Source organism: Marmota flaviventris, chromosome 9 (genome assembly GCF_047511675.1).
Source record: "Marmota flaviventris isolate mMarFla1 chromosome 9, mMarFla1.hap1, whole genome shotgun sequence".
Classification (NCBI taxonomy): Eukaryota; Metazoa; Chordata; class Mammalia; order Rodentia; family Sciuridae; genus Marmota; species Marmota flaviventris.
This window is the reverse complement of record NC_092506.1, coordinates 16,225,394-16,242,775: the sequence shown is the minus strand read 5'-3', so window position 1 is coordinate 16,242,775 and position 17,382 is coordinate 16,225,394. Positions and strand designations below refer to the sequence as shown.

The 17,382-nt window shown below is 30.5% G+C and overlaps 1 protein-coding gene across 1 annotated transcript; it reads right to left on the bottom strand.

Annotated features, from left to right (window-relative positions):
* Positions 1-9,678: 9,678 nt before the first annotated feature.
* LOC114079496 (olfactory receptor 5T1-like) lies at positions 9,679-16,843 on the bottom strand. Its single transcript, XM_027920722.2, has 2 exons — positions 16,803-16,843; positions 9,679-10,660 (listed from the first exon to the last, which is right to left on the bottom strand). The coding sequence occupies exons 1-2, from the start codon at positions 16,841-16,843 to the stop codon at positions 9,679-9,681; spliced, it is 1,023 nt and encodes a 340-aa protein (XP_027776523.2).
* Positions 16,844-17,382: the final 539 nt, after the last annotated feature.

The window sequence follows — 17,382 nt, the reverse complement described above, 5'->3', positions numbered from 1 at the left end:
ATTGAAAAATATCCTTTATTAATAGAATTTGTGTAATTATATTCCAATTTGGTTCTTAGGGCATAATGATTTCTTTGGTAGTAATGACATAGCCAGTGACATAGAACTGCAGCAGCACATGAATTTTTACTATATAAGGCAAAAAAAAAAAAAAAAAAAAGAAAGAAAAGGAAAGAAATAATTTAACTCATTGTTGGCTAAATGCATTGTTAGAAATTCCTGCAATTAAAGTGATTTTTATTTTCCAATTAATTTTTGAATGAATTTTCTGCCATTTGTATATTATTGCATCCTCTTAAAATTAAAAAAAAAAAAAAAAAACAGATTAGTATAGATCAGCTTAAATCCAAAAATGTTTCATTGGAAAACACATAGTTGAGTTGAAGTCTTAGATTTACTACAAAGTACATGAAACCACTTTCCTTAATGTTTCATACTTTGTAATATAGAAGACACTAAGCTAAACTTATAGGTAAATTTAGATGACACACACAATGTCAAAGTTGTTTACTCTAAAATGTTTTCAGATAACTTCTTATAAAATAGTTACACTGACTTTCCAACTTGCTTTATGGGCATTGTTTTCAAACCAAACCATGTCATGTCCTCTTTTCTGAAATTGCCTTGTTCCATTAAATACTACAGGAATCTTTATTCCGGGATAGTTGCACTTTCTTTGCAAACCAAGACAATACCAAGTGCTTTGTTTTAGGATTTTTCCTCTGTAAATATACAGTATCTAGTTTTCAATTTGGGTATTTCAAATTTTAACAATAGTAATGAGAGGATTTTTGATTTATGTATTCCTACAAATTCCTTGGAGACAATTCTTTTAATATACATTCTTTTCCTTTTTCCTTCTTTATTTTGGTACTCAGGTACTCTATCACTGTGCCATATCCCCAGCGTTTTTGTATTTTATTTAAATACAGGTCTAACTGAGTTGTTTAGCGCCTTGCTAAATTGTTGAGTCTGGCTTTGGATTTGTGATTCTCCTGCCTCGGCCTCCTGAGTTGCTGGGATTACAGGTGTGCACCACCTCTCCGGGCTATACATACCTTTAATATATTATTAAAAGTGAATGAACTTGCCCTCCCCATGCCAATATAGAGGAGCTTTCTCTGCTGAGAGTGAAGGACTGCTGCCTCTCTTCTCCATGGCATCTGAGGGATTCCAAGAAGCTGAGAGCACTGATTGCCCTGGCCTGGGCTGGTTTAGAACAGGCTAAATTAATCTAAATATGTATATTTTCTGCATTTTTTTTGGTCCCACTTTGCCCCTGTTCAGGCCAGATTTATCTTCATACATGTAGCACATATTGTTTTTAATGAATTGTAACTGCTTCTGGGGTAGGCAATATAGCTTCTTCTCTCCAGTTTGATCAAACTTCAAAACTGTGTGTAGTTCCTTTTTCCATCTTTTGTCTGTTTTGGGTTGGGGGCAGAATCCAGCAATCTGGAAATCAGGTTAGGCTTTCCGTAACAGGACTAATTACTTATGGTATTTCTGAAATAACTATGAAATAAAGGTCCCCTGTATGGGTTAATGAAATTCTTGGTACAAACTATTGCCAAAAAAATAAAGTCAGTGTATTTGCCACAAAGCAGAATTTGTTTTCTGAACTCCCTCCCCCCTTAAATTGTCATTCCTATTCAGTTATTACAAAAAAAAAAAAAAAGAAAAGAAAAGAAAAGAAAGGAAGTGCATGACCAAGAAAAAAAGTAAACAGATAAATTTAAAGAGCTACCTGTATCTAGGCTAAAAGTCTCAGTTGTTGACACAGATTTAAATATTGGAGCCATTGAAAGTTATGGGAGTGATTTCTATACAGTGACTTTTTGAACTTTAGCATGACATAGACCCAAAGTCACCCTACTATAGGGATACATGCACACCCATATTTATAGCAGCACAATTCACAATAGCCAAACTATGGAAACAGCAGATTGATTCATCAACAGAAGAATGGTTAAAGAAAATGCAGTATATATACACAATGGAGTTTTATTCAACCATAAAGAAAAAATGAAATTATGGCATTTGTAGGAGAAGAGATGGAACTAAAGACTATCATGTTAAATGAAAAAATTCAAACTCAGAAAGTTAAAGGTACTATGTTTTCTGTCATTTGTAGAAAGGGAAAATAAAAGTGGGGATGGATCTCCTAGAAATCAGAGGGAGATCAGTAAAAGAAAGGGACTAAAGAATGGGAGGTACATAAGGAGGGGGGAAATGGTGGGTAGTGATATTGGCCAAATTATATTATTATATTATGTGCATGTACAAATATGTTACAACAAATCCCATCATTATGTGCAAATATAATGCACCAACAATATAACATGGAAAATTTTTTTAAAGTTCTATAAACTCTCCCATAAATAAGTACAGGTGAATTCAAAACTTATAATTCATAATTTATGTAATTCATAATTCATATAATTCATACTGTAGAACTTGTTGAATTTTTGACATATTAAGATGACCCACATAAAAAATAAACAGTAAGATTAAATTTTAGAAAGAGAAGGAAGTCATATTTCTCTATTATATCAGAAATGTTCTTAAAAATCTCTGTGGAAGGTTTTGTTTTTCTAATAATAGAATAAGTAACTTCCTAAATTTGGGATTACAAAACAAAACAATTTTTTTTCTTAGAAAATGATATACTAAAATGCCTCATGAAATTAAAGTACAACTGGTATATAAATTCAGATAATTTGCATATTAGACATAAGAACATGCATAAATATATTAATATATAATTTTGTTTGAAGTCTTACGTTCATAAAATAGCTTGCAAAGTCATCAAGAAATTGTGTAAATACTTGCTAATGTTACTTTTGTGGGCTCAGAAAGACACATTTCTGTTTAAAATGTTTCCATTCTGATTCTATTCTCCCCTACTTTCTTCTTTTTCTGCAACAGAATTAGTAAAATATATGCAGGAATGTTTAGTGCAGAGAATCAGGGACAAAGTAAAATTTTTGAAATAGATTGACAGTATAAGGAAATAAGCATTCAACTAAATGTTGAAACATATTACTAAGAGTCTGCTAAAATAATTCATTACAAAATATCTGTTGACTGTCATATACAAGAGAAATGTCAATTACATTACAATTCTAGTATGTTGGAGTATACACATTCTGAATTTGACTTTCCATAAGATTAAATACAAAAACCCTAAGTTATATAAGAAATTTAGCAATGTACCTGTCACTCCCTCTGCCTGTGGACATGTTAATAAAATAATAATATGTTCACTTAAGTTCTTCTAATACTTTGTCAATAACTTCCTAACAAATCTTAATGTGTTTATTCTGAATGTACAACAAGAAGGTGGTTTATGAAGTGAGTATGACTTATTCCAAATCATGTCTTCTTGTAACATTTATCTACTTCTCTGTGGAAACTATAGAAATAATAGAGGAAAACATGACATCTGACTATTTTTTTTCCAAGATGCACTTTGAACAGCTATTTTTTATTAACTTATATATAAGGATATTAGAATTGGTTGTTCTCATGATGAGTGTATGTCATTTAAGATATACACTAAATTTCAAAAAGTATACACACTGAATTGCTAACTACAATGTGCTCAATCAAAAAAAAAACTAAAACATATAAAAATAACTTCTCAACTCTCACAGATTCCTGACAACAATACTATAAACACGTAGATAAGATACATGGGGAGTTAAAATAGAAGCCCCTCAGAGTTCTGAAGCTACTACAAGGGGGTGGGAATTGTGTGTGTATTATCTTATTCAATCTGAATAAAAACTTGAAAAATAAATTAGGCAGCCTCATTTTATGCATGAAAAAACTGAGGTCCAGCTAGATACAATTTTACCATTCTCAGACTGTTTGTTAATAGAAATAAACAGAATGTCAGATTTCTCTGACAATTTCTACTCGACCATTTTATAACCCCTTTTGACATGTCAATTCTGGAGTATCAACTAGAACTGATACTAAATAGCATTGCTTTGTAGTTGAATTTTTTAAAGATGTTAAATTTAGACTCTGCAATTAGAAAAAAAAAAACTAGAATTGCTTCTAAATCAATTACTAACTTAGCAAAATAAATTAAAAATTTGAATTCCCACATTAAAAGACATAAGAAAACTTGAACCCAAAGTGAAACATTTACATTGACTGGATTAAATTTAATTTTCTTTTCATCTAATAATTAACAATAAAGGTAGTTCTTAGGGCTGGGGATTAGTGGTAGGGCACTTGCCAATATGTGCAAAACCCTTAGTTAAGTAGTCCTCAGTACTGTAAGTGTAGTAAAAACAATAGTAATAATAATTTATACTACTGCAACTATTCTGTTATCTTTCATCAAGCAAATTAAAGCACATTTCTATTACAGCTCTATTGATAAAACAGTATGCACAATAAATTGCTAACTACAATGTAATCTATTTTCCTTCTCCCTGCATTACCTGAAAAGTGTGTGATTCAACTGGCAGCATACCTTAGAGTCTGAAATATTCTCTCTTACATTTAAGTATTAAGGCATATACTTTGGTGTTCACTATAACATAAAATATTTCCTAAGAAAAATCCCTTCTCTTACCTATGTACATGGATGGACTGATTTTTCATTAAGAAATACCATGAAGGCTATGCATCTGGACTCTTATTCCAGCTCCTCAACATTTCGTGTCCACAGGGAGTTCCCAGTGAGGGACACACTAGTTCTTTAATGGGACAGAATGGATCCCAGTGACTTTTTTTATTAGTAAACAAATGAATGTTTCTAGAATAAGAATTATAAGGTTAAAAATGATAACATAATTGAATTTTGGTCTTTGCTTAAAAAAATCCCCCAGGTAAAAATAAATCTAACCATATAAGATACAGTCTAAATCTGGTACTTATTATCTAAGTGCCTTTGAATTGATTAATTAAATACTGTGAAAATCAGTTTCCTTTTACTAGGAATATAATCTACAAAATTTCTGAAAATTTTATCACCATGCACATAATGAAAATAATGCAGAAGTATCCCCTCTGAGAGAATGTACACTCTAAAGTAACATTTGCCTATTTAACTATACTTCTAAGTGGCAGGTGAAATAGATTTATGTTTATTGAGACTTTAATAGAGGAGATTAACAATGAATACAGAAATAGGATATAGTGATATGAAAGTGTGGGCAGTTTACAGACAATAACATTCTGTGCAATGAACGTTTAGAATATTGGAGGTCTGACAGAGATAAAAGTCAAATTTTTGAATTCTACAGCATCTTTTCTTCTTTTGGGGATCAAATATACTAATGCACAGACTAGCTTATTATTGTATATATAAGAAGTTCTTCAAAAAAAATTTGCAAAACATATGTATGTTATTTTAAGGTTTAAGATTTGTTTGAGACACATTTTATATACAGTGTAAACAATGAGTCAGTTTCTCTTTTGGTGGCATTAGGATGGTCAAATTTTTTTGATATCTTAAAAAAATCCTTTGTTTATGCGTTTTCCTTAGAACTTTGTCAAAATCAATTGACTGTTAATCATTTTTTTTTTTTTGGACTGAGGATTGAACTCAGGGACACTTAACTACTGAGCCACATTCCCAGCCCTCTTTTGTATTTTATTTAGAGAGAGGGTCTCACTGAGTTTCTTAGGACCTTCCTAAATTGCTGAGGCTGGCTGCATTGAGTCTGGGAGCAAGTGGGCGTGGTCATTCACCTGTAAATTGCCACCTGTGCTGGTTCTTCTCTCTTTTCAACATGATTTTGTTGAGATTCTCAGTTGGTAAATTGTCTTTTCTTTTTAGCTATGGGTTTTGAAAGTTCATGCTTCCATGTCTTACAGGTCCTGTTATTAACTTGTTTTCCTTGCTAATTCTGTGTCTGAAACAAAATTGCTGACCCCAACAATATTCTGCTGCCATTGGATGCTTTCAGTTTTAAAATTTCAAGTTATATTTTCTTTTCCAAGTTTTAATGAACATTTTTAAATATAATTTGTCAAACAAACCGTCTGTTTGTATTTTGTTTCACATACCTATGTAAGCTAAGAATCATTTTGGTTACTTTAGATTTGTTTTCCTATTTTTATTGGCTTAAATATCATCCAAATATGTTATGAAATATTTTGTTTAAGTTTACAGGAGGCATGTGTAGAATGAATTGATGGTATAATAGGAAAACAATGAAAAGGGTGTTTACTATGATGAGGGAGACCTGGAATTGAATCTTGCCTCTGACCCTTATTATTTCTGAGAGAAGATATAAAGATGCAATGAATGAATAGCCACAGAATTTCAGTTCTGCAATAAGTATTTATTAGGCATAGGGTATAAATTTTCTTCTTCTTTGCAAATTTGTTTCATCATTAAGCCCACAATATTTCAATTCTTTGCTTTCTCTTCCAGTTTCATTCATAGAAGTGGCTTTACATTTGATCTTACATAAGCAAATCTTCAAGAATCAGTCATTTTCTCTTTTTAATTTTTATTCTTTCAATATGTGTGCATGTTCACTTAGCCATATCCAAACTAATTTTCTCTTTAGCATATGAAGAAGCAATGCTTTTGAAACATATTTTTTTTGGAAAATGCTTAGCATTGCATTTTTTTTCACTACCTTATTTACCCACAACAAAACAAAACCACTGTAATAAAGTAAATGGGACTGTGGTGATCTGGTGTGTTCATGGGGGTGTGTATCAACATAGTTCACAATTCATAAAGCTTCTTTATTCACCAATTGAAACAAATAAAGAGTTAGCAAAGTAAAAACTGTAATAATACTCATTAGATTTAGTGTGATGAAATAATGTTCAAACATAAATTAATAATCACAAAGTAAATATATTAAATATTGCCAATGAATAAAATGTTAGGCTCACAGCTGTGGACACATGCATTTTTCAATGACTTAATTCTAGTACAAGATTGTGAAACAATAAATTTTGGAAAAAACACAACTGATGAAAGAAATTCACTTATATAGGTATCTCAGACTTATAACCAAAAATAAAAAGAGGCATATTAATTCACATGTTTAATTAATTTGTTATCTGTACTCTACTATGTCTACTTGGAAATTTTTAATTATTGATATTTTAAAGAGAGGTACAATTTGGAAAGAAAGTCTAATGCCATACATGGCTCTTAATTATCAAGGCTAGTGATAACACCTTTTCAGACCTCAAATCTTTGGACCAAGTATGTTGTTGAACTGATAGAAAGAATTGTATTGGTGTTGACATTCAAATTACTTCTAATTACACTTAAAATAGATTGATCTCATCACAATCATAAAAGTTCTTTTAATTATTTCTTTCCAATCTGTTTTTATATCATCTGCATAAAATATTTTTTCTACCTCTCTTTGGATAAAGTTTGTATCACTTTTCCCATAGCACTTTGAAAGAAATAAAACAAGTGCACTTGGAGGGGGTTTCTATCTATACACTGAATATTTTTTTTAACTAAATACATTTTGTTATTTAAAATTCATTAAAGGACTTAGTTATTTAATGCATTTTAAAGTATTAAAGATATTAAAAAGTATTTAAGTAAAGAATACTGTGTATATTCTATTTTTTTTTATTTAAAATACATATATATGGCTTCCCAAAATTTTTCCTTGACACTTCATTTGAGTATTCATTATGTAATTTCCCTTTATTTTTTCCAAATTTCTATGGAAATATATTCTTCTGATACTTATTCCTTCTAGATAATCCTGACTTTACCTTTCCCAGAAAATTGTGATTTTCTTCTCTTTTCACCACCATTTCTAACCCAAATGGCCATCTCTCCTATTGATAGAATTTGTCTACATATCAAAACTGCTGCTTGAGATACATTATGAGTTGATCAATTTATATAGCATATTATTTGCAGTGGATAATGTGTACTCAAAACTGACACGTTTCCTATAGGTCAATATGAAAAAAAATAAATAAAAGTAGTTTAATAAACAATCAATAAAATCTGTCTACTAACTAGTGCTATATTGTGAGCAAATAATTAAAAATGTAAATTTATATACTGACAATTCATTGACTACTAACTTACTTAAACATAGGACTCTACAGGGATTTGTTTTCTATTACCTTTAACTTTAAATTCTTTCTAATTATTTTTCTTTCATATTATTAGTACTTACACCTAACTGCGAATAGAGCTTATTTTTATTAATACTTTAAATTACTGATCTTCATGAAATACTTATTTGTTTTAGATACTAGTCACCTAGTGGTACTTTCAATAAGTACAATAATCAATAAGTACATAATTAACAACATAAAAAACAAGCATAATACCTTGAAAGGAAAATTATTTTATTATTATTTTTTTTTTCTTCAGAACAATTATTTGCATTTTTAATACAGACTTTTGAGACAGAATAAAACACATACATGCATGCATTTATAGTCTATATAAATAAATACATACATACAATAATTTGAATTTCCAAAACAATTTAAAGTACTAAATATGTAAATATGTAAAAAGGACAATATAATGCTAATATTTGAGATAAAATTAAATAAAACATAAATTGTTATATGATTTTATATAATGATAAATCTTCACCCTAAAACCTTGATTCATTCTATTTGGAAACATCTAATGGAATTGGAAACTTTTCAGTGAGTAACTTGCAAAACTGTACAATCTAGGAATCTACTACTGTGAGTTTATGCTTTTCCGTGCCTCACTGATTTCATTAAGTGTAATGTCCTCTAAATTAATCTAACTTGTCCTAAATGACAGAATTTTGTTTTCTTAAAGATTAAATATTGTTCTCTGGCGTGTTTTTGTCACATATCCTTCATCTGCTCATCCCCTAATGGACACTTAGTTTCCATACTTAATTACTATAAATAATGCTACAATGAACATGGGAGCAATGACATGTCTTCAGCATGCTGACTCAAACTCCTTCAGATGTTTTTACAACAATAGGATTGTTGGATCATATGGTAGTTCTGTTTTTAGTTTTTTTGAGGAATGTCCATACTGCTTTCCATAATATCTCTACCAATATAGTGGGAGATTATTTTCTAAGTCATACCTTTCTTTTTTTTTCCACATTCATAAGTACACACTAAATAAATATTAAAATCTATTTTCATTATATTAAAAGTAGTTGCAAAATAGTTGTATTCAATGTCTGTGATGGAGCAATATCTGTGATGGAGAAAAATTTTAATAAAGGAATAACAATAATTGATGTAAGCCAAATAAGGCAGAATGCATGTCAAAAAGCTTGGATGTATCTTAGCATACCAAGGTACAAGAAAGAAAAAATAAATAACATTTGGGATGACCTTCACAGGGATTGCAGAATTGGAAGTATTATCACAATTAATGCTAATGATTTAGTATAAAAAAGTGAGGATATATCAAATTCTGAGGAAAAAAAATAAGGTTGTAGTAAGTGAAAATCAAACACACAATGATTACAAAAATATATTTATGGAAAAATATTTAATTTGGATTCCCTTAAATATAAATAAATAAACTGTAAAATGAATTTACAGTTGACAAATGCTGCATTGGAGAGCAGATAAACTTTTTTTTTAATTAGAAATATTCTAGGATCTATTGCATTATTAACTAAAATAGGACATTTGTGTTACTAGTTTCTGACCATAGAAAAATGATCCCAGCATTAATTTTAGGTTTACTGAGTATTACATACATAGGTTTTTTACAACACAATATTTCCCAAATAGTCTTTTCACTGCCTCTTTTACATCTTTGTTTCTCAAGCTGTATATAATGGGATTCAGCATGGGAATCACAATGGTGTAAAATACTGACACTATCATGTCATGATCCAAGGCATAGCTGGAACTTGGTCTCACATACATGAAGAGGATGGTCCCATGATAAATGGACACTCCAGTCAGGTGGGAGCCACAGGTAGAGAACACTTTCCTCCTCCCTTCGGCAGAATGCATCTTCAGAATGGCCAGCAGAATGAAGCCATAGGAGACCAGGACAATCAGGATAGTGACCATCTCAATAGAACCCACAAAGTAGAAGAGGAGAAGCTGGTTGGTATGAGTATCAGAACAAGAAATAGCAAGGAGAGGAGAGATATCACAGAAAACATGTCTGATTTCATTGGATCCACAGAAGGACAAGCGGAAAGTGGCCACCGTGTGTATAGTAGCATGTGAAATGCCACCAACATAGGAAGCAATGATGAGTGGTACATAGACCCTGAGTGACATGTTCACTGAATACAGAAGTGGGTTATAGATGGCCACATAGCGATCATAAGCCATGGCAGCCAAGAGAAAGGATTCTGTGCTTCCAAATGTAACAAAGAGAAGCATCTGTGTGGCACACCCCAGAAAGGAAATGGATTTATTTTCTGCGAGAAAATTGACCAACATATTTGGGGTGACAACTGTAGAATAGCAGGCATCCAAGAATGATAAGACACTCAGAAAGTAGTACATGGGGTTGTGGAGTCGGGAATCCTCAATGACCAACACAACCAATCCCAAATTTCCAACCAAAGTAAAAAGGTAGATGCCAAGAAATAATAAAAATAGGAAGACTTTCAAGTTAAAATCATCTATAAAGCCCATCAATACAAACATGGTGACTTCTGTTATATTCTTCAACTGAATTTTGTGTATATCCATGTCTGATGACAGCCTTCTGAATTATGATTATTTACTTGTTCTATATGCAATTTATTGCATTGATAGAGTCCATCCAATTATATACTCATGTTTGTTTCTTAGACTGGTTTCATGATTTCCTCAGTGCAATGTGATAAACAGTTTTAGGAAAGTTTGACCCAAATGGACACATTTTGCTGTATAAAGAAAAGGACAAATGTTTTAAGCCATGTGTTGGCTGAATTTACCATGTTAAAATTTTATTATGCCAAAATTCCTTGCTTTTGCTTCCATTCATTTTGTGTTAATTTTTTTCCATTCATTCTGATATTATGTCATTTTAAATTTCATAAAGACAAATTAATATAAACATTTTTTAAAATCCAAACTGTTGTTGTGGTAAACACACAATTGCATATAGGTCCTTGCTATACTACAAAGTACATGAGAATTTCTTTCTTAATTTTTATAGTTGTTATAGGGCAGCAATGAAGCACACAACAGAAGACTGAGTCAAATAGAATTGAGAAAAAAAAAGATGTCTACATTATTTTATTTTTGAAAGTTTGCAGATGACTAGTAAATGGGATGCACTTGTATTTGAAGTTGTCATGCTGGATTTTTACCAAAATCATGCTATTTACTCTTCCTGATAATTTCCTTATTTCAATAAATGGAACAGTCAATAAAATTCCGGAGATACATGCCCCTGATTTTTAAAATAAAAACAGTGATAAGTTATTTTGTTTTCTGTCACCCCAAAATATGGTTCACTAATTTGTTCATGTTTTACCTTGATAGTTAATTTTAACATTACTGTTTTTTTAAAAATTTATTTAATGACATTGTAAGATGTTTCCTAATTTGTCTCTCCTTTTACTTGCAATGTCCCTGAATTTAGCTCTAGATATATTTGTGTCAAAAATAAATCATGCCCATTCATAATATATTATAGTTTTTAATGGAGTTTAAAAAATAACTCTGAAATAAATGTCACTTGAAAATAGCCAATAAAAATATTTATCAGCTAGAATAGAAGCAATTCCTGAAATAATAAAATCACTATATTTGCTAGTGTTTAATTTCTCAGCATTTTCCCCAATTACTAAGTCTTTCTCATTCAGTGAATGATAAATCAGAAAATACATGAGCAACTCCAACATCAACAGCAAAAATAGTCAAAGATGAATCTGTTACTATACTGACAGCCTCAGTTCAGTTACTGAAAAACATGTTATATGTTACATACTGGACCTACAGAAGTTGGAAGGAAGGTTCTATCATGAGAAATCTGTTTTTTTTTTTCTTTAGCATATATAGATGAAAAGATTTTACAAAGATGAGAGACCACAATGCACTTAGGTCCAAGTTAAATTCAAATGATGAGCAAATAATTTATGAGTTGACAAGTGCTATAGTTTGATTATATTGAGACATTCACATGATAAATAAATAAATAAATAAAACTACTGTTTAGAAAGAGAAGCCCCATGTTTATATTATCCTACAAGTAACATCACTGTTCTAATGGTAAGATTTTGCTAATATATACAACAAATACTTTTGTAAATGTGGGGATAGAGAAGAACAGGAAAACATATGCTCTTCACATTCTTTAAAAATTTGATAGTGAAATAAGGCTATGTTAGATTCTGTTTCTTTCTAAATACAGACAGCTTTCCTATTATTCAGAAGAACACATAAATGTCTTGATGCATAGTTTTTCTTAAATGTCATAATGATAATATAGTTTTTTAAAAGTCAATAAATAGTACAAATATGAATTAATGTGTGATTTAGATATCACAAAATTTTTCCTGTTTAAAATTTCATATTATTTTTTCTCCTGTAAACTTCTCTCTCTATCACCCTCTGTCTTTCACAAGCATGCATAAAAATCAATAGATCATACAAAATTATTTACAATAGAGATGAGGGTTAAAACGGTGTTAGATAGGGAAGAAGCACAAATAAAGTATGGGAGCAAATTGGGAAGAATATACTAATCGTATTCTAAAAGAATCCATAAACTATATTTGAACTTATATACATTACAGAAATTTCAGACAAATTATAATTTTACATTTTGCTTTCTGATGGAAATTGTATTTGGACTGTAAAGACCTATAATTAAAGATTTAGAGCCTAGTGACTTTCTAGTGTAACTAAGTTTGGACAAAATTCTCATACATAGCTCGTTTGAATACCTGAAGTTTTAATTATGTGTGAAGAAAGCACAGATGTGAGATATGAATTCCAAATTTTATTTAGATGACAAAATAAATTGAGAGATATATAATCAAATTTTTTAATGAAGCTTTGAAAACCAGAAGCAAGGTTTGTCTTCTAAATTATACACACATTGGTGATTTGACACTGTCACTCTTCTACTTATAGCCATGTCAATAAAACAATAGTATGTCTACTTAATTTACCTTATACTCTTGTCTGTATAATGTTCTGGGATCATCTGATAGGTTTGATCTTATCTGTGGAATAAGAGAGTAGTTTGTGGATTATTTATTTTATTTCAAACCATGTCCCATTAGAGGATTCATATACTTCACAGTTTAAATGGAGGAATGGCAGAGAAATAACATGAGGTTTAGTTGCTTTATCCAAGCTACTCTTCAAACAGCATTCTTCTTAATAAAGATTTTAGAAAATTAAAAATGGTGGCATTTATGACTAGTTTTTTTTAATAGAGAGAGGCTAGAAAGACCCAAGTATAGATCTTTCATTTTCACATAGTATGTCCTAACTGAAAAATGAAAATAAAATCAGTTCAAGTTTTATTGTCAAAAATCATAAATCAGAACCCCACAAGAACAACATCACTAACAATGTCAAGTTACAATATGAAATGAAAAGTTACGATAGCAACAGCCACATATTTGGATTTCATGTTTACATGGGGTTACACATTTAGTGTACATTATCTTATTCCATCCACCCAGCAACTTAAAATCTAAACAACCCAGTGTCCTTATGTGGACAAGAAAACTAAGGCCCACCTAATCTGGAAGAGTTGTTAGTCACACAGTTTTTAGTAGAGCCAGGACTCCAGGTCACATCCCTCTGACTCCACATTCTGAACTATTTCTATATAACCCTGTTATAGTCAATGTGACATGTCCTAACTCCGCAGATATCATCCACTAGAAATAATAAAAGGTAGGGCCTTTGCTTATTTAAATTTTTCTTTTAAAGGAATTAAGTTTAAATAAACCACAATTCTTTTTAAAACACTCAATGGCTTCTAAATCAATTGGCTAACTCCTAAAATAAGTTTAAATTGGTTTCTCTCCATTTGGAGAAAACAACAATTCCAAAATGAAATGTCCTCAATGGCTGGTTGAGAGTTTTTTATCCATCTAATTATTTTTCCTATATTTTAAATATGGTCTATTATTCTACTGCATGTCTTCTGTTATCTTTAATCATGAAAGTAAAAGTAAATTTCTAATTTACAGTCCTATTGATTGAAATATGGAGAGAGTCCTTCCTATTTTTCTCTGTTAAATTCACTGGAAGGCTTACTCTTCAATTTCTAATACAACTTTGAATTAACTAGAATCCCCCTTCTCTCGGATTTAACTCTTCAAGTTTATACATTAGTTTCAGATTCAAGATGATAGCTTCTAAAATATTTTCTAAGGATGAAATGTCTTTTAGCTTACCAGTGAAATGAACCCCTCTCTCAGGTATAGATTAGTATGAACACTGTACATTTGGACTCTAGTACTAACTGCTTGAGCCTTTTAATGTCCACAGGTATGCCCCAAGGAGAAAAACACTGATTCTTTTCTGGGATAGAAAAGCAACAAGCTAATTTTTTTCTTCCAAAATAAGCAGGCGAATAGAACTATAACAATGAATAACATAATGGAAATGATGACATGAAGTAACTTGGGCCCTTGTTTAAACAAATGATCCCTCAGTGGAAAAGCCAACTGATGATAGGACCTACGGCCAGCTCTGATTCTAATTATCTATGTGCTATTGAGTTGATGCAGATATTCCCTGAAATCCAGTTTCCTCTTCCTGAGAATTTAACATATGAACTTTATCAAAATCCTATAAGTATGCATATAACAAAATGATATAAAAATAACTTATGACAGAATGCAGAATTATTTAATAAATATCAACACTATCAACTGAATGTTGAACTATGTATAAAATTCAATCTTAAATTTATTGATAGATTTAATGTTTCCTTATTCAAAAGTATTTTTGTGAAAATTAACAAGTGTTTTCTACTGTTTATTTGAAAAAGCACCAAATCCATGAGAGTCAAAGCAACAGAATAGAAAATTTTCAAATAAATTTTTAATAGAAAATTAAAGTTACAATATTTACATAGTCTGCTTGCAAGATGTAAATATAGAACAACCAAGTTTGGGGATTTAGTAAGCTCTTTCTCTTCTAGGGCCTTAAGGTATATACCACTGACATATTTATTTGTGATTTTTATGTTTTCTTTTTTAAATTACTAGGCACTCAATGTTATAAACATTCCTCTTTGAGCTGTGTTCATACCATTCCAGAGATTTTGATATGCTGTATATCTACCTTCATCTGTTACTTATGAATTATTTTGACTTCTTCCCTAATTTCTTATACTAATCATTCATCATTCAAAAGAGTATCATTTAATTTCTAGATATTAAAATGGTTTCTATTTTTCATCTAGCTATTGATTTCTAATTTTATTTCATTACAATCTGATAGGATGCAAGGATTATCTATCCTTTTTTGTATTTGCTAAGATAGATTGTGTTCTAATACAGGGTCTATATTAGAGAAGTTTTCGTATGCAACTAAGAAGAACATAAATTCAATTGTTTATGAATGGAATATTCTACAGATGTCTGTTAAGTGTATGTGATTGATAATATTTTTTAGTTGTGAAGAATATTTAGTTGATGTCCAGATGACCTACCTAGTAGTGAGAAATATGTGTTGAAATCACCAGTTTTATCATATTGGGATTGATTTGATTCTTTATATTGACAAAGGTTTGTTTAATGTATATAGGTGTGTTGATATTTGGGGCATAAATATTTATAATCATTAAATCTTGTTATTGGATAGTTCCCTTAACCAGTATGATGTGATTTCTGTCTCCTCTGATTAATTTTGTCTTTAAAACTCTATTTACATAGGATATCTTTTTCCTTTCACCTTTACCATGTGGATATCTTTCCCAGTAATTTAAATCTCTTATTAACAGAACATAGTTCTTTTTAAATAAATTCTGTCAATCTTTGTCTTTTTACTGGAGAGTTTACACCATTAAATTCAGTGTTTCAATAGATGATTTCTCTTTCCTGTCATTTTTATTTTTTTTCTAATGCTTAATTTGGATTTAATTTTCCCTTAATTGAGTATATTTCTAATGATATTTAACTTATGCTGACTCTGATATTTTGTTTTCATTTCTTCTGTGTAAAATAATTCATTATTTCTTTTTAAAAATTGTTTTGGTTTCTGCTTATCCTGGAAAGTTTTTGTTTCATCTTCAGTTCTGAAGAATGGTTTTGCTTGATATAAAAATCTTGGTTAGCACTCATTATATTTCAGGGCTTAGTATCTATTATTCTGAGCTGTCATGGCTTTTAGGGTTCAGAATAACAAATTATTAGAAAATCTAATTGCCTAATCTCTAAATGTGACCTACTAATTTTCTCTTATAGCCTTATAAATTGTATGTTTGAGAACAAATATACATTCTGTTTATTAGGCATTTTGATTATAATGTGACTTTGAAAGGATCTTTTTTGTTCTTGCATATTTGGGGTTCTAAACAACTATTGTACTTGAATTTCCAAGGTTTGGAAATTTTTCTGATATCTTTTCATTGAAAAGTTTGTGCATTTTTTATTCCTATTTTGGTGCCTTCTTCTATGCCAAAGATTCTTATATTTGTCCTCTTAATATTATCCTAGATTTCTTGAATATTCTGGTAATGGTCTCTTAACACCTTTCCCTTATTTTAGACCTTATTTCTGAGATTGTATACTTTGTTTTCCAGGCCTGAGAATCTGTCTTCTTTGTGATCTAATCTATTGATGATCCTTTCAACTAAAATTTTTAATTTGATTTATTGATGCTTTCATTTCCAAGATTTGATCCTTTTTCAGAATCTGTCTTTAGTGAAGTGGTCTTTCACTTACTGTAGCTCATTCATTATATCTTCTTTTAGTTCAATGAACATTTGTTCTTGAATAGGTTAAGTAATTGGTTATTAAACTTGGTAGTATAATACATAAGGGTTGAAAAAGGGAGAAGAGGAAAAAATGGGCAAATAAAAATGATTGCAATCTAAAATAAAAAGAAGAAAACATGGAGAATGTTGAGGCCGAAGGAGGTTAATCAAAAGGAAAATGACTAAGAAGAATAAGTATAAATCTGAGCTAGGAAAGCAAAGATAGAAAGAATCCAGTTAATGCTCCACCTGGCTGCCATGATTACATTCCATTGTGATTTAGACTTGTATTTTAAAGTCTCCATAGAAACCCAAGTGATCTTCAGACTCAATGCAATTATTTTAAAATTCCACTGGCTTTATTTAAAGAAATTTTAAAAAAAATCAACCCTGAAAATCACTAGCAATAATGAAAGAATCATATCATCAAAGGCAATTTTCAAAACAAACAAAGCTTTTTGCCTTTTCATTTTCATAATACCCGTCCCACTTTCCTACCAACCCCTGTTTTTCTCTCTAGCTTCCACAAATGCGTTTCTGAGTCAGGC

What these genes read in the sequence shown, in the direction of transcription:
- LOC114079496 (XM_027920722.2), bottom strand. Translation starts at nt 16,843, where the DNA reads ATGTTCATTGAACTAAAAGAAGATATAATGAATGAGCTACA. An exon ending in GATATAATGAATGAGCTACA is followed by an intron (nt 10,661 to 16,802) that starts GTAAGTGAAAGA and finishes ATCATAATTCAG; the next exon opens with AAGGCTGTCATCAGACATGG.